The 25,602-nt window shown below is 40.7% G+C and overlaps 1 protein-coding gene across 35 annotated transcripts in view; it reads left to right on the forward strand.

The window, feature by feature from the left end:
* Kcnma1 (potassium calcium-activated channel subfamily M alpha 1) overlaps nt 1-25,602 on the forward strand; it is a 708,132-nt gene that overhangs the window by 644,781 nt on the left and 37,749 nt on the right. For all 35 annotated transcript variants that reach the window (XM_078039512.1, XM_078039502.1, XM_078039518.1 and 32 more), the window contains one exon: nt 1,097-1,289. In XM_078039512.1, coding sequence (XP_077895638.1) covers nt 1,097-1,289 — 193 coding nt within the window. The remainder of the gene's footprint in view (nt 1-1,096; nt 1,290-25,602) is intronic.

The raw sequence follows: 25,602 nt of genomic DNA on the forward strand, positions 1-25,602 counted from the left end.
ATCTGTTTACTGGCTTATTTATTTTTAATTATACCAGTAATGTACAAATATGTTCTTGCTATAAAATATTCAAACAACACAGACGTATATGAAGTCAAAGGCAAACTTTCCCTTTCACCACCCCATCTTTTTTCCCTCCCCAGAGGTAATTACTGTTATTAGTTTGTGTATATTTTTTCCTGAGTTTTCTCTTTGAATTTACATATATTTATAAATGTATTTATAAATATATAATTTTATTTGGAGGGTTTTTTTACATAAATGAAGCTACACTTTTTGAATGCTTCTAGAACTTTTTCCCCTACTTCCTCCTCCATCTTTGAGATTTTTTTTCCAAAAAATGATCACTACCTGGAGAGCAAGCTCCCTCTCTTTACTTGCTGCATACTCTTCCTTGGTAAACATGTCCAATACTATTTTTAACCTTTCCTGTTGTTAGAAAATTAGGTGATTTCCTGGGTTTTTTTCCTTGCTAAAAAGAATAAAATTATATGACCTCAGGCTTCCTCTCTTCTATCTCCCCTTTGCAAGATGCACATTAATCCCACTCCCTCCGGTACGTAGCAGAACTTCAGTCGAGCAGAGCACCTCATCACACCCAACTCACTGAGATTTCCTTTTGGCTGCATTGAAAATTCTAGTTAGAACTGCTGTCTTTAGCCTGAGACAGAAGTGACCTGCTATTAAATAAACAGGCATTTGACCCCCCCCCATATATTCCCCCCACCATTGCATTCTGAAAGCCAGAGGTTGCCACAGGACAGTTACTTAAATCAAGACAATTTCCAGACAGGAAGAAGATGTAGACCCAGGCATTATTCCTCTTGTGCATTTGTTAGTAATAGCTTGATTGAGTATTGAGAGGCAGGCTGAAATGCTGCCATCAGCACCGACTACCCTTTAGATTAGCACACAGCCCCTATTCCCAGAAATGTAGTTAGGCCAGCTTAATGTCAGGGCATAAAAAAGATACTTGTTAAATAATTTCCCAAAGCTCTGGCTCAATCTTTAATTTGTTTTTATTTTTTCCCTCCTTCCCTCTTCTCCCTTGGTCTCACTTTTGCTTCTCTCTCTTTTTCTTTCCTCTATGCCAAAGGGTACGCCATTAAGTCGGGCTGATTTAAGGGCTGTCAACATCAACCTCTGTGACATGTGCGTTATCCTGTCAGCCAATCAGAATAATATTGATGATACTTCGCTGCAGGACAAGGAATGCATCTTGGCGTCACTCAACATCAAATCTATGCAGTTTGATGACAGCATCGGGGTCTTGCAGGCTAATTCCCAAGGTAAGGACAGCCTGTAATACTTCTCTGCCGTGCCTACGGGGGACAGGGGCTGGCAAGAGGGATATCCTTCATTCAGTAATTCAAAGAGGCTCACATCCGCCTGCCTGGCAGTGAAACCTGTGGTCACAGTGATGGCTTTCAAAGGGGCAGCTGCTGCCTCTTCTTGCCATCCTGGGATGCAGGCGGGAGCTCTGATCTCCCCTGTGCACACTAGGTTGCCTTCCTAGATAATAAATGAGTCTTTCAATGGCCACACCTTCAGCCTTTCTAAACAGTGGCTTTCTGACCAGGGTCACTGGCCAAATGTCAAGCATTGAAAAGATGCCAGCTGCACATTCCCAGGGCTTCCTCCCAGTGTATACTTTTACCATTGAACTGAGATGGGTGTTGAGCATTGTCATTGTTAGGGCTGCATCTAAGACTCTGCGGACCAAGGAACAGTGATCTCTGGAGAGTGAGGACTGTACAGGCACTGAAAGTCATTTAGCAAGAGATGACACATGTCAGCCCATGCATTTTCCTGGAGAAGGCATGTGGAAGTTTTGTGGAAACTCAGCCTTGAATGGCATACATCTGCCTTCTGCTCTGCCCCCAATCTTCCCTGTCATTTGCTCTGGGACTCTGGGCAGGTGGTTACAAGTAAAGATGTCATCTAGGAGTCTCAGAGAGGCAGCACAGCCAAAACCCCATAACAAACGATCATGATTCTCAGGATCTGGAAGGTTGGCATGAAAGCATTTTCCTCCATGTGAGTCTTCTGTGCAGGCTTGCTGTAAACTATAGGATGTTTTTTATCTGTGCCTACTGGATGGGTGGTTTTGGCTGCCTGATGGGGAGCCTAAATCCTATTATTCTAAGATGGAAATTTAAAGGAACAAAGCTTATGAGAACTACAGCTCCTGGGCTAGGAGCCACCCTATAGATAGCTGGGTAGAGCTCCTCATGCAGGAGTTTGTGGAAACTCAGCTTGATCATGCATCCTAGACCTGTGTGCTCCATTATATTTTGTCAACTGGTATCACTACCTCCATCTAACATCTGGTCACCATTGCAGCAAGACCAGGAAAAACAGTTCCTGGAAACCTATTCTATGCAGATCTCCTTCCTTTTACTGATTCTATGAAAGCATCAGTGAAAGAAGGGCCCTGGAGTGAGGTTTTGAAAGTGAAAGAGAAAGAGAGGACTTGGTTTTGCCAGAACTTGAACAGACTTGGGGGATCAACACAGTTCTCAGGGGAGCTTCCTGAGAACCAATAGCTTTGCAGCCAGAGGTTGAGGGAAGAAGTGGGGGGAGTTGCCTGAGGGTCTTGAGATTCACAGCAGCTTCTGGTCAAGCTCAGAAGAAGCTTCCATTTTGGTGTTGCCAAGTTCAAATGGTGGCCTCTTTGACTTTGATTTCTCTGGCCTTCTAAGAATTGTATCAACATCTAATTTTCTTCTATTCTCCTGATATAATACCAACTGGGGGAGCTTGTTGAAGAATCACAATCTCATGGCCTACACCAGATCCGCCTGTTGCAATCTGCATTCTAATAAGATCCCCAAGAGACTCATGTGCTGCTCTAAAGCACAGCAAATCTTCCTGCTAACAAACCTGGTGCAAGGACATGCTGACAGCCCTCTCTGGCATGCCCCCTCCCCCAGAGAGGAACCAACAGAAGGAATGGAAAAAAGTGGAAGCAGCAATTGTCCCTTTGGGTGGAAACGGAGGAAGCAGGGGTGGGCTGGAAAACATCCCTTTTCTCAGCATGCCTGGGTGCTCCCAGTGCAGTCATCATGATTTTCAAGGTCCAGGGATGAGAATCTCAGTGTATAATTTAGTTACATATGCATCTGACATAGGCATTCTTCCAAGCTCTCTTAAACAATTGCCCACCTCTCAAATCCTATATAATAGCCAAACCAGTAAGAATGTTTCCCCTCTCCAATGCTCAAAAGCCTTGTTTATTCTTTTTAACATAAACAAGAAAAATAGGTTTAGGCAGAGGAGATATGGAGGAAGGAGAAAGGCCTCACTCCAAAAATAAAATTTACTCTTTATTTTGTGTATGCACATGCACACACTACTGAAGGTTTGTGTACTCTCAAAATTTGTTTGTTGAAATGTGATGGTGTAAGGAGGGGGGAACCTTTGGGAGGCAAGTAGGTCATTTGGATGGAGCCCTAGTGCATGAAATTAGTGCCTTTACAAAACAGGTCAGAGAAAGGCCCCACAACCCTTCTACCAGGTGAGGACACAGTGAGAAGGTGCCATTTATGAATCAGAAAGTAGGCTCTCACCAGACACCAAACCTGCTGATGCTTTGATCACGGACTTCCCAGTCTCCAAAACTGAGAAATCAATGTATGGTCTATAAATTGCCCAGTGTATGGTGTTTGGTATTGTGGTCTAAGTGGACTGAGATGTGCACAGTGAAAGAAGGCAGAGGGTGGGTTCCACGCCCTGCCATACTTTGCCTGGCTTCCAGGTCTTGGTAGAGTGGAGCACACGCCTCCTAGGAGCCCACACTCTGTTCTGCTTTCTAGGATACAATGTTGAAGCTGTCAGACACCAACCTGGCATTTCCCCTCGTGTTGGGCCCCTGTCTGCCCCTGTCCTGTCCTTGGTTTTTAACAGTATCCTCTGGTTACTATTTGACTTTTCAAAGGCCGAGGTCTGGTAGCGACTGTCAACACAGAGAAGTCACCCTGACCCAGTGCTCGACTCTCATCACTGGCCCAGCACCCAGATCCCTGGTTTCCTCTCAACGCATGGGCTGGATGGACAAGCTGGGTCTCCTTGCCACTCTTCCTCTTTGGGACCCTTTTGACTAACAGGAGCACCCACTGGCTTCTGATACTTTTTTCGTCATCTGAGCATTTGGCATGACCAAGCTCCAAGGGGGATGAAATTATAGAGAACAGAAAGGATTCCATGTTACTCTTTTCATTTGCGGGAACAAATCGAGCTCTCCTTGAGGATAACTACATAGATTTCTCACCATTGCCACCCCAACTTTTATTATTTGGTTTTCTGTGAAATCCTATCCTCAACTTTGTCCCTAGAGCTATGTTTACTGTTTCTCCTGAACCCAGTAGGATAAAATTGTGGACTCGGGACAAATGTGTTTTTGGGTCAGAATATTCCTTCAACCTCATGGCAGGTTTTTTGAATACGATGCAATTGAACATGAAAAGTGTGTCTTGACATTGAGGAAGTAGAGGCTCCATTGGGATCCAAGCCCAGGCATTTGCCACTGTTTGTTATTAGGTCTCTCTTTTCTCTTCGCTTTTCTTTTCACATTCTCTTTTGGTGTCACTTTTCTAACCCACATGGTGTCAGAACTGACCCAGCCTAGGGATTCTGGACCAGACACTTTCTGAAAAGAGAGGAGATGTGATGGCTGGTTGTCAAAAACAATTACGGAAAAAGGCAGCATACCCCTTGCTGGATGGTATATCCGATGTGACATTTGGGTCTATGAGATGCAGTTTTAATATACAGCAGGCAAAACTGCAGTGACAATTATATAAAGCAGGTGAAGCCACTTCTTGCTGGTCAGCAAACATCAGCTCAGAACCACTTTACAGCTCTTTACCAGCAACTAAGTGCCTTTATTTACAGAGTGCCTGTCACTTCCCTTTGGCTGGAGAGCTGGTGTATTATTTAGCACGCATTTATCTGGGGAAAACATTTCAATTTAAATCAGCTGGTACAATGGTGGCTCTTGCCAGACTATTTCCCTGTGGTTCTAAAAGATAAGAACTCAGTCTGCTCTTGGAAGGGAGGGTAGCAACAGAAGAGTCCATTCTCAGGAGCCACTGGAGTCCATACCTGAAAAGACAGGGCACGTGATGGAGTTTCTCATTCTTCATTTATATCAAAATGTGAAAAGAGCATCTTATACCTTATTTCTGCTTCCTTCTAGTAAAGGTAACTCTTAAGGGAAAGAAAGGGGAATAAATGGATGTCCCCATGAATCAATCGCTATAAAGTCTTATGAGACAAAAATGACTTAGATTCAGCTCCTCACTTTCCTTGAGGGACGGAGGAGTGGAAGAGGCATCCCCATAAATAACGAGAGTGCAATGAGAGAAGGACCAGGCTAGAAATAGAGGAGCTCAGTGGGGTCCTCGTTTTACATATTTTGAGGCCTTGAGAAGGTTTCTAAAATGTGACAACTGTAGATGGGTTGAATGCATATGGCTGTTGAGCATTTGAGATATGGCTAATGTGATTGAGGAACTGAATTTTTTAAAATTTAATTTTAATAAACTTAAATAGTTACGGAGGGCTAATGGCTACCATATTGAACAGCTAAGGCCTAGAGTCCAGACTTGATGCTTTGCTAAGAATTTAGATTTGAGGGTTTCATCAAAGATTCATAGGAAGGAGGTGATTAAAGCCATCTTTGAAAAAGATAGCAGGTGAAAATATAAGCATGACTAAGGATAGGAAGAGACAGGGGCATGAACTCCATAGGAAGATGTTATAGTGACTAAAAGAGGTAGGACAGGGGATGACCACACAGCCTCAGTGATGTCAGTAGGGAAGAACTGGAGATGAATTAGAAGTATAGAAAATATAGTCAGTGAAGCTAGTCAGATGGGAAGGAAGCATGAATGTGCTTGGATTAGGAGTTGGGAATCAGTGTGGAGGTTGGCTACTGGGTGGGTATGGAAACATTAAGTAAACAGAGTGCATGAGAAGGAACGGGCCTGGGGAAGACAGTAAAGAATTCAGTCCTGATCCCCTTGAGTTGAAGAGGATCAACTGAGGTTGGAGACAGGAATCTGGTCAGCACAACCCTGCAGTCTTCCTTGTAGTACTTGACAGGAAAAATCAGAAGCAGAATTGTCTATAACTTGGCGTGGAAATTTGTAAGAGGCAAAGGTTTCCTTGATGCTATTGAGAGCATGCAGATGCTCCTCAATAATGAAGTGATATCCCAATAAACCCATCTTCAGTTGGAAATACCTTAAGTGAAAAATGCATTTAATACACCTCACCTATCCAACACTATAGCTTAGCAACATGGCACACTGTGGAGTGTCTGCTTTTTCTGCTTATGTTGGTGTGGCTGACTGGGAGCCTCAGTTCACTGCCACTGCTCATCACCAGGAAAAGATCCAAATGCACAATTTGAAGTGTGATCTCTGATCTCCTTACACCATCGTAAAGTTGAAGAATTCTAAGTTGAAACATCATTAAGTCAGGGACCATCTGTATTTAAAATGAATGGGTTGAAGTTGGTAAGTAGAGAAGTCAAACCAAGAGGGGTGACTTATAAAACTAAGTGGGGAAAAAAAAACAAAGCAAAATATAAATCCCTGTGAGCTCCAAGATCAGTGCTGGCTCTCTTTAAGATGGAGCTTCTGCATGTCTCATTGTCTGGGAAAAATTTGAGCCTTGGTATTATGGTTCCTCTCTTGTTCCCTTTCCTCTGCATTCATCTGATTCTCATTACTGGTTCCACTGGTCAGTCCAGTTCCACAAACATTTGGTAAGCATCTTTAGTGTGCCCAGTCTCTGCATGGCAGGCACTGCTGGGAGATGGTGGGATGGGGGGACATAAAGCACATTGCTGGTTCTAGTGACTTCCTCTGTCAGTGTGTAACTCTGCTTCAGAATGTTTACTAAAGACTGCAAAAGAAATGTAATTGGTGAAGGTTCTCACTGGGAGCAGAAAGAGGAGAGTAGGTGTGAGTGATGCTTTGAAAAAATGCACAAGATTTCAGCAGGAGGAGACAGAGAAGTCTTGACCTGCAACAGAGAGAAGAATAGAAGTAAGGAGGCGGAAGTACAGGGAATGTGTTTAAGGGACAGGAACAAGTATAATTTGGGTAGAATACAGGGTGTGTGTGACAGCAAGGAGAAGATGAGGCTGAAATTTGGGTTGGACTTTAAGGAATTTATCTTCTCTTTTTTTGAGTTAGGAAACTGTAAATAATTTTTATGGGTTTATGAGTTAGAAAGCTGTGGATAATTCAGTAGGCACTGGGGAGGTACAGAAGTTTTCAGAGCCAAGAGAATGATGAGATTGGACCCGTGCTTTAGGAAGATGGATCTGGCAGCCCTGTGAAGCATTGTTTAGAATAGAGAAGAAGAGGATGCAGAGACATAGTTGGGAACTGTGATTACCCAGGAGGAAGTCAGGAATCTTGAAGAACAATAGGAAGGAGGAGTCACTGCAGATGTAAAACAGACTGTGAGGATGTGAGTGTCCTTCCCAGTGATGGAGGACAGTGATGCCACTCACAAGAAGAGACTTTCAGAGTGGAGGGATGGGCTATGGAAGAAAGCAGCGTAGGCACAGCTGGGTTTTAGGCTTGTTCATTTCTGTGAGAATTCAGAGGAAAGTCCAGTAGGCATAAGAGCATATAGAATGAAAGGAAGGCTTGAATACAGGAGAGAGTCACAGAGATCTGTCCCATTGTCATGCTGTAGGAGTGAAGGACAATGTCAGAGAGAGGGAGTGAGGACAGGCAGTGGAAGGAGAGAGCCTGAGGCCTGACCTAGAAAGAGAAAGCAGAGGGGCTTTGACTGGAGACCAGAGAACCAAGCTGAGCTGGCCACCTGATGTCTCAGGCAAGGCCCCAAGATACCAAACTCTGGACAGATACCCACTGCCTGGCTTCCTTTGACTTCTCTGGGTTCATTTTCTATATTTTATGCCTCTTGTAGACACCAAGTTAAAAAATTTAGAGCAGGACACACACACACACACACACACACACACACACACACACACACACCAGTTTTTCCCCTCTGTTATCAGAAGCCATGCTTACACTAAATGAATATCCACATTTAAGTAGGTGCTCTCCTTCATCTGTATTTCAGCAAAGTTTCAGAGCTTAAATAGAGAAGGACATCTTCTTTGGAAGTGTGGCAGCCGTCCTTGGACAGGTGGCCTTATTTGGGGGACATGGGGCACATCCTCCCCAACCTAAAGTTTGAGGTACCTTTTATTGTCCAGAGAAGCAAACAAGACTTCTATTTTGTCTTTGGGTGAGACAATGGAGATTGGAATTGCTAAATTATTGGGTGGCAAAGGCAGGATTCTTAAGGACCTTCTTAAGCCAGAACTCTGGGACAAAGTGAATGGACAGAATGTAGCATGGACCCTTCGCGTGTTAATTTTCAAACAAATCTTCTTGATGACAGTGTAATTTACTTCATGCAGTGATCATTTCATCCTGACCCACATGACAAGGAGTACGTTAAAAGGGATGAAGATTGGAAGGGGAAATGGGCCAACAGATGAATGGTATGAAGGATATCAGTGTACTGGGGCAGTGCCTACACAACATGCCACTTACCAAGTAGTTAAGATCAGCAGATTTAAAGGTTCCTTTTATCTTCTCCATGAGACAAAAAACAGAGCCAATGAGTAATGATTAAAGAGAACCAGATTTTAGCCCAGCACAAGGAAGACATTTCCAGAATAGGATGGACAGAACGGACTGCCTAAAAACAGAGTGAGCATCCCCTCACCACATGTCCATTTGCCAAAGGAAAGTTACCGGCTTGGTCTTTGAGACTGGATGAGAGGAGTTCTGTGGTTCTTTATAGTGGAGGGTCTCCAGTATTTTCTTGATTTTTATGACACAGGGATCTGTGTTTTATACGATCTCCATTCTTACTCCAGAGGGAGTGCTCTGATGTTTGGCAGGATTGGGGTCATGGGTCTTTTAGTGGAAGTGTTCACATCCTTCCTGAACGGCTCTGTCTTTGTGTCTAAAGATGCAGAGTGACTGGCTCTGGGTGAGCAGCTGCACATCTGGCTTTGCCATTAATGTGACAGACCACCCCATCCTCAACTCCCACGCCACCCTTCAACACCTGCCCTTCCCAGTTTTCTCTCTTCCTCTACTTCTCCAGGCCCGGTTCCCCTCACACCCAGAGCCACCCCTCTCTCTTGCAAACACACCTATACATATATCCTCGCCCACGTCCTCCCTCCCTGAAATCAGAGCAGCATTTTTTCAGCTACTCCCATATAACATTTCATTACCACAATATTCTCTCTCAATTCTGAAATGGTGGTGGGGGAGAAGCCATTTCTCTTTATACCCACTGAACGAACAAAGCTCAGCGCTAAAATATTTTTCTTCCGTTGTAACTGAAACTGCTGTTGGCTTCCATCCCAAAAACCAGAAAGACAATTATACTTAACTGTTTAGAGATTTATAAATACCACACTGGAGTAGCCTCTAGGTAGTAACTTTAGATACCCAGCCCAATAATTTTCTTTTATTGGTTTGTGATTTAGATCTTATTTTGAATCCTCTATAATAAGAGTAGTACATTTCATTAAAAGAGCTTACTAAACAATAAAGAAAGCCTGGCTTAGGGCTCTGAGCAGGTCTCAAGTACAGAAAGGGGCCTGCCCTGTTACATTTCTTCTGCGGACATCACAAGATGAATCTCAGCCCAGTGGTGCAGATGTATTTCAGCAAAGCAGCAGTTGCAGCTGTTTTCAAAATTATTTCAACTTAGGAGAATTTTTTCCTACACAGCATATTTCATTACATGAGAGATCCTCTGAAGATGGCTGTTTACTATCCTGGTAATGCATTTTTTAGGGAAAGAAACAAGCAAAAACAATAGTGATGTAACGGCAATCTGAGAAACGTGGACCATTCTCTGAATCTGGAGGGTTCTGTGTCTTCCAAACATGAAGGTCTTTCTTGGGAGTGGAAGGAAAATAAAACAAATGGAGTCATCTTCTGCTTCCAGAGCACACCAGAGCAGGTTCGCTTCCCATTCAGGCTGTGATGAGCTATGGACAACTGCAGGGAAAGGAAGTCTTAGCTTGGGAGACAGAAAACAGATGTGGGGTGGCGTCGGCCTGAACTCATTGCCTTAGCACCAGGCTCTCCTGTGTTGGTTGACTCCTCAAAAGCTGTGTGCTTAGTTCATCCCTGTTTTTGAACTTGGTAATTTTTATTTTTCATGTGAGCTTGTGCCAGGCTCATTCATATATAGTATCTCATTTCATCTCCCTGAAGAACTGCTGAGGCACAAGTTACCATCTTCATCTTGAAGATGGGGAAACAGAGCCTCAGGAAAATTAAGCACCTTTTCCCCCAAGTTTTTTTCATAGCTATCCCAGAACACCAGGAGCTGATCCCCAGACTGTCTCATTCCAAAGCCTATGTATTCCTCACTACTTCAACCTGTTCCATAAAAGAAGTGTTACTATATCCTGGTGAGAATGCAAACTGCATCTATATACTTTTAAGAATTATGAAAGCATCCCTGAGGGGCGCAAAGGAAGGGAAGCATCTAAGATATGCCTGCCTCATCCCCCCCAAAATCCTCACACTCAAGGGACTATCATTTGTTTTGAATCGTCTCTCCATGAATCTCCATGTTTGAAGGTCCTTGTCCTTACCCATTCCAACAATGAGAGAATCTAGGATTTTTCATTGTTACAATTGGACAAAATAGAGTTGAGGGAAATAAGAAGGATTATGCTTAGTCTGTCCCTGTGAACAGTATAATCATTTGAGTTGTTTTTTTTTTCACTCCTTTTAATGTGAATTGAAGTTTGAAGGTGTCAGGAAGAGAGCAGAACATTTGACATCCAGCCATTGCTTTCTTCTGTCAAGAGATGTACCAGATATTTCCAGATTTATCTACTTGTTCCCCTCTCCAGGTGGAAATTTCCATAGAAAGTGGAAGATGAGAATGAACAGGTCCCTATGCCCCCCAAAGCCTAGGATTTTGGTTGATATGTTAGTCTCAGAAAATGGTGCAATGAAGTTATCCTGTGGGAACAATGCACAGTTGTATAATCCAAGGAAGGTACAGGAAGTCTTGTCATCTCGTGGACTCTCTCAGGTCCCTGAGAAAACTCTGGATAAGGATGGATCAGCCAATAGTGCTTTTCCCAGTCATCAGTTTGGTTTATATTCAATGCCTGAGGTTAACGTCTCTGCTCTTTGCATAATCCATGCCCTCATAGAGCTAATGGGATCCATAGGCAAAAGTGACAGAGACATACAAAATAAGTTGTTTGGCACAATTTGGATGCACATATTTAATGACAGTGGTTTGGGGACATTCTGGAACACCTTGTAAAATTCATAATGTGAGCCATTTGTAATTTTCTTAGGCATAGATTTAATCCACATGCTGTGAAATAGTGTTGATGCCTCCAACTAGCAAATGGGGCTCGCAAACCAGCCAAAGATTTTTGGCCTTTACCCATCCTTTTACAAGAAGAACTTCATGTGAAGTCCTAAACCCCTGTTTCTCTTATTCAAGAAGAGACAACAGAGGTAAAGAAGGCAACTGATTTATAAATAAATTTAGTTCTGGATTTATAGAATATTTAAAGAGACATGGTTCTTAAATGCATCAGTTTTATTTATAGAATGTTCTGGAGGAAAAATATTCCCCCAATTCTAGGAGAGCTGTATAGTAGTCATTAAGCATCTTTTTACATATCTCTAATATAAAGATTTTCTACAAGAATTTTTTTCTAATACTGATAATAGAAATAAAGGGCATTCTACCACTGAGCTACATCCCCACCCCCTTTTATTTTTCAGCTGGATGCAGGCTTCTACTAAGCTGTTAAGGCTGACTTCGAACTTTCAATCCTCCTGCCTCAGCCTCCCATATCACCAGAATTACAATCATACACCACCGCATCTGGTGTCTATCAGCTGTCTTAAGTGCTAGGGTTCCATGCAGAGTATCATGAGACAGCAGAGGAAGCTTCAGACTGCAATGGTCAGGGGATTCTCGATAGTACCTGGACTTGAATTAGAATAGGTATGATTATTGTATAAAAAGAGGCTGCCAGATACATGGAAGAAGCCCAATACCTTTATTAAGCACCATACCTTTTCTCCAGGCTTCAATCACATTTCATTCATTTGACATCTGACTAATGGGCAAGGGTTTCAAAGATCAAAGATGTTGAACTTGTCTGCAGAAGTCTTGGTCAGACAGCCCAGCTTTCTCTGGTATAAACTGTCCCATTCTTTAATCTTTGTTAGTAGCTTCTAACTCTCAACCATTTACTGGCCTCATTGGAGTGCTATGACATATACCACCTATGGCTTGAGGAGGCTGGCTCTAAGAATGAGACTTCTAAAGTTCAGAAAAGGGCAGGCGGTACCTCTACATTCTGTTCCCATCAAGCATCATGTGGTTCCTTAGAGCTTTCCTTTAGGGATGGACACTACTCTCAGCAGAAGTCTGGGGTAGGAGCAATTCAGAAGATGGGTTTTTCTGCTCTAGTTTCTGATGGTGAATCACCAACTTGGCAGCCACAGTGATGGCATGGTCATGGAGTGCAGGAAGCAGACTCACTCTGTCAGTCATGTGTCTTTTGACTTTGAATGAATAATCTATGATTTCATTTCTTTATCCACAAAATAGGGCTCACTAAAGTGGTCCTACCAAAGACACTGAGGGATCATCATATGAATATAGAAAGTTTTATAAAACATCAAGTTCTATAGAAATAGCACTTTTTAGTCATATAGACATGTCTTTGGAACACACAGCATGGGTAAGAATCCCAGCTCTGCCACTTACTAAGCCAGGACGAATTACTTAACTTCTCTGTGTGTACTTGAGTGATTTCCAGTGAGAATACTAAGGCCTGGCTCATTGAGTTGCTGGGAAAAGTAAAGGAGGAACAGGTATTGTCCATATGGTACTTTGGAGTCAGAAAGAAAAAGGTACTCCTTTATCAAGATAAGGCATTCATTTCTATTGAAGAAAAATTGTCACAATGAACTGATTATGTTACATTTACATTTTTTGTCATCTACTAGGTGAAAATATTGCAATAAGCATGCAAATATACAATGTCCATGGTATGAATGATACCCACTTAGATTAGCTATTGTGCAGTGCTCAACCTTCACACCATATGTGCCAGCCCCAGGGTGAGTGGATGTACTTAATACCTAGGAATCAAGCCATTTTAGCTATTTTTGCTATTATTATTGGACAGCTTTACCATTTTCTTTTATTTGCCTCTCTAAAATAACAAATAATAAGGCAGGGCTAACCATGCATACCTAGCAGCCAGAATTTCTGTTGACTTTTCTTATCTATGAATATGCAAAGAAAATAGATGATGGTGGAGACCAAGACAACTTTTCGAGGTAGTAGTCCAAGAGGAAGAATTGGGAGGATGAATAGTGACTACTAGGGTTTTTCCCTCCATAGCCATGATACCATGCAGCAGAGCTCTTCCATGGAGATGAGAGATGAGGCCTTAAACAGCTCATTAACAGAAGACCCCACCCTGCCAGCCTTCAGCCAGTGGTTATGGCATGAGTCCTGATGTTCAGTCAAGTGACACCAACCCAGAGTTGCTTTCTGGCAAAATAGGACTGTATTACTTCAGCTAGATGACAAGTGGCACCTGGTTTCTCTCTTTTGCCTCCTTTTGTCCTCTAAAGACTACTTTTGGCCCTCAACCAGGACACATGTAGCATGTTAGTTCTTAATTGGTGTAGGGTTCTTAAATCCCTTGAAATATCTATCAAAATGCTGAGTCATCTCTCTGTCCTTCTCCTCATATCCCCATAGACATAAGAAACTTGTATACAAATTTGAGAACTTCACCTAGCCCAGTGTTTTTCTCCCCATGTCCAGCTTTATTTAGTTATAATTGACAAAATAAAATTAGATATATTTAGGGTGTGCAATATGATGATTTGATATGCATTGTGAAATGATTACCACAATCAGGTTAATTAGCATATCTGTCACCTCACTTAGGTACTTGTTTATGGGGTTGGGGATGACTACACTTAAGATCTACTTTCTTTGCACATTTCAAGTATCCTCTATAGTATTATTAACTATAGTCACTATGCAGCACAACAGATCCCAAAATGTATTCATCTTGTAACTGAAAGTTTGTGCCCTTCAATAAACATTTCCCTATCACTCCCAGTTCCTGAAAAGCACTATTCTGTTTCTGTGAGTTTGAGATTTTAGATTGAACAGATAAGTGAGACAGTACCTTTTTTTCTCTAGGTGCCTTCAGTTAGCATGATGACCTCCAGGTTCATCCATGTTGCTAAAAATGGCAGAATTTCTCTTTTCTTTATGGCCAAATAATGATATTCTTTATCTGTTCATCTGTCAGTCGATACTTTGGTGGTTTCCATATCTTGCTGTTGTGAATAATGCCACAGTAAACATGTGAGTGCAGATGTCTCTTTGAGCTACTGATTTCATTGACTTTGGATATAGAGGCAAAAATGAGATTGCTGGATTCTATGATAGTTCCATTCTTAATTTTTTGAGGAATCCTATTGTTTTCCATAATTCCAATTTACATTCACACCAATAATGTAACAAGGGTTCCTTTTTCTCTGCATCCTAGAACAATTTTTATCATGTCTTTTGGAAAACATCCATCATACAAATGTGAGGAGATATCTCTTTGTCTTTCTGGTTTGCATTTCTCTGATTAGTGGTGTTCAGTACCTTAATGTATACTTGTTGATCATTTATATATATTTTTTGGAAAAATGTCTATCCAAGTCCTTTGCCAATTTTTTAATCAGATTATTTGTTAATCTGTCTGTTGCTATGAAGTTGTAGGAGTTCCTCAAGTATTTTGGTATTAATGCTTTGTCACATGTGTGGGCAGATTTATTTCTGAACCAGTCCACTGGTTTTCAACTTTACCTGCACATTGCAATCATCTTGAAGAACTTTTGAAATTCTTAATATGCTGAGGCCATATCCTCGAGCATTTAAATCAGACACTGGATGTGGGATGTAAGCACCAGTGCTTCCAACACATAGCCCAGGTTGAGAAACACAGGCTTATTCCTCCCTTACCCAAGGTAACCACCTCTGATCCTCACATCAGGGCTGCTGAATTCAACACAGCTTACGTCTCCAGAGAGCTGGCAGACTTGCAAGGGTGATTGCTGGGAAGTTTGGATGGCACATAGCAGACATTAGGAGCATGCAGGGAATAATGAGAAATGAACTCTGATTCCAAACTTCCATATCATTCCCAGCTTTATACCTGCTGGCCAAACAAGCAGGGAAATGAGCCAAGGGAATGTCCATTTGAGAGATCAAGATAGGTGAGCACAAGCAGTTCCTTGGATACTTTATCAGCATAGGAAACAGAAGAATTTGGAAACTTTTCAAACCGTGGGGCTAAAGGCAAACAAGAACGTTAAATAGTGAGAACATCAAGGTTATGGTTTCACATTTAATCTGTAAACATACTTTTAATATGTCCCCAGGTAATTATAAATTCATGGTGGCTTTACTGAAATTATGGAGAAGGGCTCTTCTACATTTCTAAAGAAAACTCTTCCTAGTTTGCAGGTGTGTCTTATTTGTTTCTTTATTTATTTATTTGCATTTAGGATACTGAGGAATTAAAAAAAACTCTTTTCAATGAGCATTAATTATATACCATGCAAGGAAGCAATTGCCTCTATGTTATGAAATATTAAATCAAAATGCCTACATTCCCACATGTCCTGGAGATAAATACAGCAGTATTTTGAAGCCCCTCTTGGAGCTGTTTTGCCTGCAAATTTATTGTTTTGTCTCCATTTTCAGAAAGCCCTGTTTTCTGTGAAGTATGGCACTCTAGGTAGTTTTTAAGGCGCGAACTCCTCTGGAGTCGCCTGTGTCGGCAACAACTCTTATGTAGATGGCACACGAGGGATGGCGGGTTGATCGGCTCCTTTAAGATGACAAATGGGCAGAGAGTGTTATTGTCTTTGATTGCATGCCTTACATCATCTGTATGTAGGAATAAGAGGGCCATACTTTATCTTTAGCCATTTTATAAATATTTAAGTCCTTATAGTTGCCTAAAGATATTAAAGCATATTTTACAATAGTCGGAATATAAATATTATATATAGCACAAGATACCAAAGTAGTTTAATGAATTCATAATTTTCTGTTCACATTTATTGGAATGTGTTTTATGTTCCAAAAGTTCCACTTAAAGAATAAGATACCATTCTGCTCCCTGACAACACACTAAGCTTTGGCCAACATTACAGGCAAGACCTCTCAGTTCCTATGTATGGGCAGCTCCATTAGCGAGCAGGGAGGCAGGCAGTCAGAACCCTGGGATATATTTCCTCAATCTCTAGGTTAAAAAAAAAATACACACACACACACACACACACACACACTTTTTGAATAAACAATTCTGGTGCTTGTTTAAGTCATATAGTGTTTCAAAGAGAGTACTTTTTATAGTCCCTTCCATCTATTTCCAGAATATTTTTTTAATTTCCAGAATATTAATTTAAAAAAATCTAAGTCAGAACAATAAAGATGAACTTTATGAGTTTCCTTTCTTCCCCCACTCTTAACTCCCTTTTGTAAATACAAACAAAGACACTATTTGCCAGTGGTGACTCAGGTTCTTGATTTGGGTGGTGATTTCTTAGTATATTCCAAAGAGTTCTCCCTAAATGAAAGAGTTCTAAGTTGTTTTTTTCCTTTTGCTCTTTACAATGGAATGACAGGCAGAATATTACTGCACCTCTTTTCAATTTTCCAGTGAAATATAAAGACCTTCCTCTTTAATATTTCACTAAGTTTCTCCGGCTCCCAGCGGGAGTCCATGCTGGGTAATGTTTGCTAATTACCAACAACAAAACTAGACATACAAGGCTGGTAAATTACCTGACCCTTTCCATTTTAATGAGACAACAAGGATTTCGTGAAGTGATGTTGTTTCACTGGTTAATGGTGTCAGCAATGTTGTAATTGTGGGTTGAGACACATTAGCTGAACAACCACATGTAGAAAGGGCTTTCTCTCAACAAGCCCTTTGGAGACTAGAACCATATTATCATTAAGCCTTTGTCATTTGCATGCTGCTAATCACTTACTTTATTATCCCACGTATCCATTGTCTTTCTTTAATTGCTCTTTAAATTAAAATTAAAAATAGTTCTAAAGCCCACAATAGCCAGGATAGCATCTTGATTATGAAGATAACTTCCCGAAAATGGAACAACTGGTAATATATGGCCAGGATTAGGAGAGTCCTCCCATTATGTACTGTGTTTGCAGGCCTCAGGGGCCTAATTGTGGTGGTTTCTCTTCCTTTAGCCCATATGTTTGTTTAATAAATGGTTATTTATGGCCTTTTGGGCCATTATAGCAACTTTGGAGAAAGTATATCCTTCTAGTTGGTTTGGGCACTGAAGTTCCCTTTTGTGGGCAAAGGGATAAAACTGAATGAAAAGACAGGATCTGTGCCAGAGCTTGTGAAGGCATCTGGAAGAGGTTCTTGAATTCTTTGCTTTTTTATTCTTAAAATTTGGACTCATGAAAGAGACATCAACTTTGGATTTGAAAGAGAACTTTGAATTATCCTCATTTTAAGGAAGAATAAAAGGAGGGGGAACAGACCAGTTGCCCTGACAAAGATCATTCTGCTGCAAATGAATCCATTTTGTCTGGATGCTGGGGTCTGGAAGGGAGGAGTGGGCATCAGGACTTGAGGCTACTCCTGAGACAGAGTATGATGTCATGTGTACGATTGGAATCTGCAATCTTCAATGCATATATGTGTGTTTGTTGACAAAGACTCTGTGATAGGACACTGGTTACTTTCTTAAAAAGCTTAAACCCATGAAAGACTGTAGTTATTCCTGAATACTGAGTGACCCAATCCAAAGTATCATAGTTCAAGCATTATGTATAATGCTCCATAACCAAAAAGGAATTTGGGCATTGCCTTTCTCTGATTGTGGATGGGAAAAACATGTATGGAGTACACGGTGAACCCCTGTGAGTGCTCATAGAGAGTTAGGGGTTGATCTGGGGCTAACGCCCATGCCTTGGTTTTCTCTTGTTAGCCCTACAACTCTATTGCTGAATAATAATGTTAGTCCTTATAAAGTGCTTACTCTGTGCCTGGAGCTATTGAAAGAAGGTTACTTGTATCAACTAATTTAATCTTTATGACCTAATATCCTTTCATTTTACAAATGAAGAAACTGAATTTTAGGATTTAAGTAAATTGCCCTAGGGTAGAAAACTAGAAATGGAAAGAGACATGACTCAAGAGGACTGATTTCAATCTAGCTCTAAACCATGATGTTATGGCTCATTTCAGGTTGTTGCCAAAGGGTGCTTAGTGATGGTGCTGTGGACAGGGGTGCTCAGAATCAAGCTAGCACCAATCAAACCCTCCTCCAGTAAAGAGTGTGTGTGTGTGTGTGTGTGTGTGTGTATGTGTGTGTGTGTGTGTGTGCATGTTCACATGCATGTGCTAAGACCTGACCTCAAGATCCAAGATTGCAGTTTCATATTCATCTGCCAGCACAAATATATATGTAGAAAATCCTTTAACACTTAAAAGAAAAAAAAATAAACAAAATGCCCTTATTGAAAGGATGATCAAATGTTTGCAACCTTAGCCACTATCTTAGGCCAGGTATCCTGTCTCTAGACCTATTCAGAAACAGCTGGCCTGAAAGTTGTCAGCAACAGGATTCTGCTTTTCCTGAGTTACATGGCGATGCTTGGATCACTTGGCAAATCCATCTTTTACAGCTACTTAATTTTCTGTGTGCTTAAGATATGGATGTTTTAGTTTCCTTGTGATTTTGTAGCTCTGGGTTTTGCTAAGCTGGCCATTGGTTCATACTAAGCCAAACAACTGGGGCCCATTTGGCATTTGGTGTTTTAAATGTAAAAGGACATTTGAACTACATGACAAATGCTGAAAAACAAAGCCCATAGCACTGAGAACATAAAGGAACTGTTTATAATGAAAAGGTGGTTACATTTTCAGTCAATCTATCACTTTAATGAGCTCTTTGCATTTCTTTGATTAATGCTCACAAAAGGGGGAGAAAAAAATTGATGTAATGGAAACAAAATGGTATATAGTCTTGGCAACAAGAAGGGGGGATTTCTGTGTGTTTTATTAGTCTCCACGTCATATCCCTGTCTTGCAATGTATATGTCTGCATGTTCCCTGGCATTGCAAACCTCTAGTTTACTGGAAATGAGATCCAGCATGAAAGAGGAGATCCTATGTTAGTGGCAAAATATCCTTTGTCCTTTAGTAGTGTCAGCAAAAGGAAGGATCTCAGAACAGGAATTAAGAATAAATAATAATAAAGGTCTGACATAGTCTCTGACATACTGAGATGAGGAATCCAATAGGTATATGAAGATCAAGAAAGAAGCTTAAAAATACTTAAACATTAGCACATAGTAATTAGCACATAACCCATAGTAATTCATACAATTTAATTTTTTTGTCTGTGTTAGGCAAGTGCACTACCACTGAGCTACAATCCTGGCCCTAAATTCATACATTTTAAAATAGTAAGTAAAGGGAATGGAAGCGTGCAGAGGGAGACAGCTGTGTGCAATGCCTAAATGTGGGGAGAGAAGGTAATTGAGGCAAGCTTTCTGGAGGAGGTAATAGAGGGGCAGGAACTGGGTGAGAAGGGCAGAGAAGGGCAGCATTTCTGGGGTGGGCACATTTGGTTTGGTAGGAGCAGGGACAAGAATTAGCATTTGCCACTCTTCCTCTATATTGCAAAGCAGTCCTCACTGCTGTCTTTCAACTGTGTGCCTAGAGCATTGTGGCTCTTCGTAGGCTCCTTATAGTCAATGATGACTGGACATGAGGACTCTGCAGCCTCTACTTTGAGATTGAGTAGCTCTTATAAAATGAGGTTGAAACAACAGAGACCTGGAAATCCTGAAAGCTCTCCTTGGGCCCTCCTTCATCTAAAGTATTTACTCTATAACCTTAGGCTGGTCAGTTCCTTCCTAGAGATTCAGTCTCTCAAAATGACCTTTTAGATCCCTACAGGCCAATAAGGCAAGCCCATCTACCATGTCAACCAGCTGCTTTTATCTCATAAGGGTCACACAGAATTTTCAGATTTCAGGGCATTTTTTCCTTTTATTTTTGTGTGATTTTTTATATTATTTCCACCATACAAATAGGTAATATTCATTTTAGAAAATTTACGAACTCTTAGAATCAAAAAGAAGAAAATATGTATCCTTTATTTTCAAAAGTTGACATATTAGTTGTGTGTGTGTGTGTGTGTGTGTGTGTGTGTGTGTGTGTGACTAGGGATTAAACCCAGGGCCTTATGCATACAAGGCAAGCATTCTACCAACTGAGCTATATCCCCAGCCCCTTATATTTGTTTTTTAAAATAGGTATAAACACTTTATTCTCAAATATTTGATTGTATATTATTTTTTATGTCATTAAATGTTTTCTACAATATTTTTAGTGAATGCATATTTGACAATCAATATCCTCAAATTTGACATTCATGTGTTTTTCAATTTAATATTATATTTTAATAACTATGCACAAAATGACATTTTACCAAATCATTAATATAAGGAAATTCTGACTATACACATAATTTTTAGTAATGAAATAGCTTAGGCCAAAGTTTGAGTCACTTGATTCATATTGACAGAGTATGTCATGTTTTTAAGGTGTAAAACGAATTAGCAAGAAGTAAAGATCAATCAGGAAATGGTAGAAACCGTGCTAGGACATCTTGAGCTATTGGGCAAATAAAGACATTACACCAAGTGAATATCAGGTTTCTTTCCAAATCCCTGGTTTTAGCTGTTCTTGAATTGTGACTAGCTTTGCTTTTTTTTTTTTCTTCCCTCTTCTTTTCTTCCTTCCTTCCACTAACCAACCCCTCTCAGAGACAAACATTAGACCAAGTTTTTTAAGTTAACATTAAGGATAGAGACCATCTGCTTGGAGAGATGATTCAAATATATATTTGTTTCGTGGGTGTGAGATTTGTCTATGGGCTAAATAGATCTCGGGAGGCTTAATAGGCAAATAGCTCCAGAGATTTTTTTTTTTTTTTTTTTTTTTTTGTTGGCTAGTCTCGTTTGCTTTGGTTTGGGTCAGGACCAAAATGTAAACTCTAAAATGGATAAGGCATTATGCCTTGGGTGGAGTTAGCTTCCCAAGGTGCTAATCAAATTCAGTCTCTAGAAAAATGTACTGTTAAAATTGTTAATGTTACTTATTGTAAAGAAAAATAAATGGGGACAGGGGTATTTACCCAGATCTTGTCACTGGTCACTCTCACTGGACATAGGCAAGTGGAAACACTTGAACAAAGGATGCCATCATGTTTCCATAGATACACATGATCCCATGCACAGGAAATCCTTTGCAAGAAGAACAGAGGTTTTTCTCAGTTACTATACTAGTTGGGAGCTTTGGGTGCACGTGATAGAAATCCAACTCAAAAAGGCTTATGTAGTAAGATAGTCACAGAAGGGAGCTGCTTTTGGCTTTAAAAGGTACATTTGGGTCTGGGAGCTTCAGCAATGGTGGAGCTGTGCCCTGTTCCCTTCACCCCTTAATTCATTTGCCCTGTTTCCATTTGCCCCACGTGGACTATGTGGACATCAGCAGCCCACTATTTACAACCTTCTGACTTTGCAGCCACAACATGTTTAACATCTTTGACAGAAGGAACATTGATTGGTTGGTTTGAGGAGGACAGACTCCTCAATGATGAGTCCAGGATGAGGGAAGGCCATCTTGCTGGCCCTGTCAAGTCAGATTCCTGGCTTTATGTTGCCAGTCCTGTGTTCAGAGTGGAAATGAGGTTGTCTTCTGACATAACCACCATGGTAGAATGGGTTTGTTAGATGGAGAAGGAGTTGAAAGAAGCTAAAAACATATACCATCTCAGTTGGTAACTTATTGTTAGCTTTGCCACTAACTGGTTTCCTTACTTTTGGGGCTAAGAACTTCTCTGCTCTGAGCCACAATTTCCTTGTCTGGAAAATGGAGGAATTGCCTAGAGGATTTCCCAAACTCTTGTGTGTCTAACATAGAATGATCAGTAAAGAGTCACCCTTGGGTAATGTTATGGCTTAGGTTTCACAGAATTGTGTATTTATGCTGTTTCCAAACTCTTTATGCTCCCATGTGTGCCAACACTCTCCACCAAGCACAGGGCTATTTGGCAGAAAGCAGACAACCACACTGTCAAAAATTGGCAGGAGAGTTTCCCCTTCCCTCCTGGACATAGAGCCTCAGGACACTGTGGGTTCTACGGCCCCCTCCGGTTTCTAAGTGGAAAGTAGTCCCTTGGAGTGGCCTGTGGGTAGTATCAGGAGAACTGCCACCTTGGTAGATGATTAGTTTCTAGTGAGTAAACATAGTCAGCTGCCTGGACTTCATGACTATGAACTACAACTTGGTGGAAAACTACTATTAAAAAAAATTGCAAGGAAAAACTGAGGGTTTTTTCTCCTTTTTTTTTCTTATAGTCTTTTCCCCAAAAGACTATGAATGTATGAATTTCCCCCTCCTAGTTAGAAAGCAATGGGATTTTCTTTACTTGAGCTGCTGAAGAATTTGTTGGAATACATAGTGCAAAAATGACTGCTGTGGCTATTACTGGAGTTACTCAGGGGAGCTATTCAGATGCCTCATTTATTGGAGCTTAATAGATTAAAAGTCCAAATTGAGTCTCATGATATAAGCCTAATCAAGTTCTAATCTACATAATTTTCCCATAAGCAGCAATGGGAAATTTGGATAATTTATGTTTCAGCAGTTGCCAATCATGTGTTAAATAGCATTGTTGCATTTACTTATCAAAATATTTTTATTGATCTTCACTTCATCTGACATTTGGCTTTGGGATCCCCCCCCCCAGCATTAACAGGAAATTTAATTCATCTCCTAGATGATGTAATATGAGATGTTTCTCTTGATTTTAACATGTCTTTATAGATCATTTTTAACGGTTATCTTTTCCTTTTACAACTTCATATTGAATACCTGTCTCAGCAAACCTAGATGACTGGGCCTAATTTATCTCCCTAGTTTAGCGTAGCATATGGATTTCTAACCATCATTTATATGCACACAATAAAAGATAATTTGGTTCGCCATTTCAACCAATTCCTTCTTGTTAAATCTATGGGGGTGGAGGAAGCACTTACCTTCATTTCTCCATCTACTCCAGGGGAGGTGATGGATAAGAGTTTCCATCTCCCTCTTCCCCTGAAAAGGCTTGGGGACTTAACCAGGGAAGATTTAGAAAGTACTTTGTGTTTCCCCCATGGAAAAGTGCCGTAATAAAGCATTTATTATATGTACTGAGTTCTTCATGCTGCTACACTGATGCAAGTTAAGCCTATCTACAATGGGTCCCAGTTGCTGTCTGCTGTTGTTTAAAAGTGGAAACAATAAAAAAGTAAGACTGGCTCAGGCCTCAAACTTGCCTGCCAGGGTTGGTACCTGAGAAGGAGAGACCAACCCTAAAGTAGGGGATGAAATACTACTGTGGTGTGGTGATCTGTGGATTCTCACGTCAGACTGCTTGGCTGAAGCTCCCAGACCTGCCACTCAGCAGCTGGGTATGCCTGAGGAAGCTATTGGATTGTTCTCTTTATTATTTTCCTCCTACAAAATGAAAACATTAATAGTCTCTCAACTCCTAGGGTTGTGATGAGGAATAAAGAAGGTAGATTGGGAGAAAAACCTCAGTACAGTCTGGTACATAGTAATAATGGTATCTAAGAGGATACCATGGAGCTAGTTTGCTGGATTCACACCTGAGGTCAGACACTCAGATGTGTGTTCCTGGACAAGTTGCTTGCCTTCTCTGTGCTTCATTTTTCTCACCTGCTGAATAATAATCTCTAGTTAGAAGAGTTTTGAGAACTAAAGTTATTATGCGAACAGAATTTAGGACGTAATAGGCTCTCAATAAATATCAGCTGCTATTATTTTTTTCCTTGAGGTTATTTCAGTTCCCCTTCTTCATTATCAGTTACCTTAATCAGTCTAACCCTAGGGCATTTCTGACTTTGCTTTGCATTCCATAGTGTTTGTCACTTTAATACACTTACATCTACCTTGCCCTGCGGATCTTTTCTAGTATTTCTCTCTGGTAGAGCATCTCTGAGCTGCAGCTTTCTCTACTTGTAACCATATGGTTTCTCTTACCTGCTGCATATATAGTTCATGCATGCATATAGCAGAAGTTCAAAACAGCTCATTTTTAAAAAATGAAGGCTTGATGATCTCCTTATTATTTCCATGTTTTTGTCTGCACACTTCTCAGGAATAGATCAAGTATCTATTACATTGTTTAATTCTAAGACCTCCTAAATGAAATCCCATTGTCTGAATGTCTGCTAAAGGGCACTTAACCTTCCCTAACCTGAGGCCCAGCTCAGTCAGCCTCTGGAATAACCAATATCTTGGGAAGGACATCAGATGCTGCTGATTGTAAGTTCAAGCTGAACCCAGTAGGACTGCATATGACCAAGAGCACAAATGCTGCCAAAGAACTGGAGGGTAGCAAAACCATTTTAGGAGCCGAGAAGCTTAAGAGAAAAGTTGGTGCTTTCCAATAGCTAATGGAGGCGGGAAATTCCATCTAGAAAACAGAGGCTCCAGAGAGATTCTGTAACAGCTAGAAGAATTGAAGAACCTTTCTTACATGGAGACTGGCCACCAGTTTTCTAATATACCTAAACAAAATACCAGTCTTCCCCATATCCAAACTCCTTTTTCCTTGGATATGTTGGACTGATTTTTTATCACAGGAATGATATGAATATTTATACCAAAACATATCTATAATGCTTCTTGTCTTTTCATTAATTTTTCAAGATTTGCTCATTGTGAAAATTCGTTTTAATTCGATATGCACGGTGGTGCACACCTGTAAACCCAGCAGCTTGGGAGGCTGAGGCAGGAGGATCACAAGTTCAAAGCTAGCCTCAGAGACTTAGTGAAATAGGGTCTCAAAATATAAATTAAGAAGAGCTGAGGATGTGACTCAGTAGTTAAGCACCTTTTGGTTCAGTCCTTGGTACCAAATATATATATTGGAGAGAGTCTGTGCAGTGCTTACAGTTACATGGCTAAGAAGTAGGTGATCCAGATTGAAGACATGACATCTAACTTGAAGCTCATACTCTTAACTATCCCAGTGTATTTCTTCTGTACATGTATTTCTTCTTGCCTTTTCATTAATTTTCCAAGATTTGCTCATTGTGAAAATTCGTTTTAATTCGCTATGCATGGTGGTGCACACCTATAAACCCAGCAGCTTGGGAGGCTGTGGATAATTGGGAAGTTCAAAGAAATAGGAAACTGAGTCTTTGGCCTATAGAATGAGAATACTTGGTTTGAGATAGTGGTGGTGAAGGCATCTATATATGATGCCAAATGAATAGAAGAGGTAGTGGATGCCTATCATATCTGTCACTAAAGTCTGGAAAGGGGAGCAACCTTCACTTGAAGGAGATGAGATGATCTTTGGAAGTCATTTTTAGTGT

The sequence above is a fragment of the Ictidomys tridecemlineatus genome, chromosome 1 (genome assembly GCF_052094955.1).
Source record: "Ictidomys tridecemlineatus isolate mIctTri1 chromosome 1, mIctTri1.hap1, whole genome shotgun sequence".
Classification (NCBI taxonomy): Eukaryota; Metazoa; Chordata; class Mammalia; order Rodentia; family Sciuridae; genus Ictidomys; species Ictidomys tridecemlineatus.